We start from the raw sequence: 3,584 nt of genomic DNA on the forward strand, positions 1-3,584 counted from the left end.
CCAAGTTACAATAACACTATGGGAAGTAACCCTACAAAGATCATTAACACAACCTATTATCTTCAGGCTATCATCTTTTATATAATTCAGTCAAACAGAGCATGGACCTGAGAGGAGAGGAAAATCTATCCTCCTAAAAGAGCTTAAAAATCCTATTTTATTTTCATTAACATATTCCTTTTCCTTCCCACCAGCTTGTTTGAGTCCCCAGGAAAGATTTTTTAAAACAACTACTCACCCTTATACCAGAACTAAGCATCATTGAAAGCAGGAAAGATAATCATATAAATTGATATTCAAAATTAGCCAGAAATTCATCATGAGATATGTCTGATAGTTTTTATTAAAAATGAGTCTCAGTCCCAAGCCTTTCAAACCAATCTCAGAGAATTAATAATAGTAGTAGCCAACCCCATCTACCTCTGCCTATACATATAGATACATTTGCATATATCTATATGCATACATATGTATTTAGGCATATATAAAAGGAAGGAGCTATGGCTCACCGCAGAAAGTCATCATTTGAAAATAACTGTAGGGAACTATGTTTTCACAAAATTATCCTCTTAACCCAAAAGCGGAACCTATTAAATCATGCAAAATTTCTAAAGATGCAACCAATTCAGAGAAGTCAGTGAAATAAAGAAAACCATCTTGCTAGAGATAGAAATAACATATCTAAGCTAGATAAATATTAACCAAAAGCACCCAAATGTCTGTATAACTTATTTCAAAACTATACTTGTTTAAAATTTTTTAAGTATCATGGTAAACCATTCAGAACCACGAGTAATGATAAAGTAAACTAGAAAGAAACACAAAAAATATCCTGCCATTAGGGATCACTTCTTAGGACTTGGGAGAGGCCCAACACCTTCTCGACCGCTCCTTGCTTTATGCCATCCCTGAGCTCGCAGAAAGATCATCTAGGCTATAGGCAGGGCCGAAAGGGATCTTTATATCATCAGGAACAACTTCAATGTTTTCTGCCTCAAGATAGTTGGCCAACCACCTATTACACGATGATTTTCTAACATGCAAAAGCCACATAAGAAAGGAAAAATTCCTTTTCCTTATCGGATTGTAGGCCGCAAAGGCAGCCTCATCTTCAATTTCCAAGATTGGAAATCTAGGCACCGGGTTGTTTTTCCATATGAGTCTATCATAGTTGCGGGGCTTAGGAACAATTAACTCCTCATCCACGTTGAAGACCACCCTCTCCAGTTCACCCAACAGTTCCTTCTTAAAGACGCTTCTACATAATTTCACCACCACCTCCTTTTCCCTCTCACAGTGCAAGGCCACTGCTAAGAACATTGCCGCTATATCAGAATTAGCCCTAGTGCGGTCCTCATTCTTAATATACTCCTCCCCTAGTATTTTCTTGACTGCCCAAATAACCAGGACATTTGGGAAGACTAGAATGCCTTTCAGTCTGTCTTCGTTGATATCCCCTGTAAATTCCATTTGACGCTTAAGCCCTACAAACCTTAGTGGAGTATCCATAATTAGCTTAACTTTCTCAGATAACCAACTGCTTTACAAACAAAGCCATTACTTATATTAATCGTGTTTTGAAAGGCGCCATAAAATACAACTCAACTATCTCAGTAAAGGACCGATTTGAACGCTTAAGAGTGTCAGAGGAGTAGGAATGAAGGGGTCACGATGTAGGGAAAGTGGAGACAAACGATCTCCAAGATCAAGGTAATTAATACCGCCACCGTTAGCTGAGCGAGCTACTTAGTTATAGGTAGCGTATGCGGCAAGGAAGGTCACATCATCGACTCTGAGTGTGTCGCCAAAAGAGGATTTGATTTGAGTAGAAGAGAGGCTATGCTCAAGAACTTATAGATTAATATTTGTATAATTATACAAATGTGCTAACAAGTCAAAGACAATATAAATATGCCTATAAGCTTTTAACTCTTCCTACAAGTTTGCATATATATATATATACACACACATATATGTCATCATATTCATCATTGTAAATGAAAATATCAATTATGCATATTTGTATTTATTATATATGTATATTAATATATATACACCCATACATATACATATATATATTTATATGTATATATATATACACACACACACACACATATACAAATGATTCACTGTGCATTTATCCCCAAATACGACAAATATCCACAATCAAAAAATAAAGAAGAAGGCCATGCTCAAATATCTAGCTTATCCCTGTTCATACACAAAATTGAGACTAAGCAGAGATCTCTGAGATGGATTTGGGATGGTCATCTAGAAAACAAACAATTTTCCTCTACTATTTGAAGTCTAGCCCTTACCTTCTGACACTAACTTACCAACCTTCATTTTGAGGGGGTAGTCTTAGGACAAAATGAAGGGCCCTATCTTAACTTAGAAATCGCCCATCAACCCCTGCATTGGCTAATTCATCCGTCATAGAGTTACCTTCTCTGCAGATATGATTGAAGGTTGTTTTCTTGAATACCTTAAGAAGACTTAGAGCCCTTGATAAAATTACATTTAGTTTCCAATTAGGGAGAAAACCTTTTCTAAGGCCATTGATAATAATAGCTAAGTCCCCGTCTATTGTAAGCTTACTAATACCCATGTTTTGACATAAGAGGAGGCCTTCAACTAAAGCTAAAATTTTTGCTTTATTATTGGATTCAATACCTTTAGGCTTGGCCAACTTGGCTAATTCCCTACCAACATCATCATGCAGACAACATCCTATCCCTATAGGACCCAAATTCCCATGAGAAGATCCATCGAAGTTGAGCTTAGCCCACCCTATTTTTGGGACCTGCCATTTGCAAGCTTCTCTTAACTCCTTTTTATTGGAGTTGCTCACTCCTAAAAATGGAGGAATCTTCAGACCTGACCATCTGCCTCTCATTTTCTCATCCCAGTATGTCATCTCAGAAAGTTTACTAGAAAATTTAGATGTCCTTCCATTAAGAGTTTCTACTACTAAGGCCTCAATTTTATTCACTAGTTGGAGCCATTCCATTTTTCTCTCCTTAAAGAGTCTCCTATTGCGTTCCTTCCAAAGTTCCCAAATTACCAAAGAAGGCGCCAATTTCCATAGACCTCCAAAGAGGGAACGTTGATGAAGAATGGGCCATGCCTGAAACATACCTAGAATGGAATTATGGAAAGTTGAGCTCCATCCTAATTTGTTACATAACCATAACCAACATTTGGAGGCATAATTACAATTTAGGAGGATATGATCCTTATCTTCTTCTGCCTTTTCACATAAAGGGCATCTACTGGGACCCTCAAAGCCCATTTTTCCTGAATCTATCCGTAGTAAGAATCTATTTTGGAGAGAAAACCACAAGAACAGCCCTGCCTTTGGCAAACACATCTTGTCCCAACACAAGACTAAGGGGACAAAAAAGCATAAGGAGAGTTGCTGACTAAGAAGGAGACTATAACCATCTTTAGAGGTGTATTCTCTTGATTTCGATCCATCCCAAACAAGAGTATCTAACCCCAAGCTTAAGGAGACCATTCTATTCTTAAGGATGTCATGAAGCTCCTGTTTGTCCATTTTTGGGACATTCACATGATCTAGAGAT

General features: G+C 37.4%; 1 protein-coding gene across 1 annotated transcript; it reads right to left on the bottom strand.

Annotated features, from left to right (window-relative positions):
* Positions 1–2,386: 2,386 nt before the first annotated feature.
* On the bottom strand, positions 2,387–3,010 carry LOC131875901 (uncharacterized). The gene has a single exon (XM_059220617.1). It carries the CDS (start codon positions 3,008–3,010, stop codon positions 2,387–2,389), a length of 624 nt encoding a protein of 207 aa, XP_059076600.1.
* Between the last annotated feature and the right edge of the window lie 574 nt (positions 3,011–3,584).

This window comes from Cryptomeria japonica, chromosome 5 (assembly GCF_030272615.1).
Source record: "Cryptomeria japonica chromosome 5, Sugi_1.0, whole genome shotgun sequence".
In the NCBI taxonomy this organism is placed as follows: Eukaryota; Viridiplantae; Streptophyta; class Pinopsida; order Cupressales; family Cupressaceae; genus Cryptomeria; species Cryptomeria japonica.

Excerpts from the sequence above, each read along its gene's own strand:
- LOC131875901 (XM_059220617.1), bottom strand. The coding sequence starts at position 3,010 with ATGGAATGGCTCCAACTAGTGAATAAAATTGAGGCCTTAGTAGTAGAA.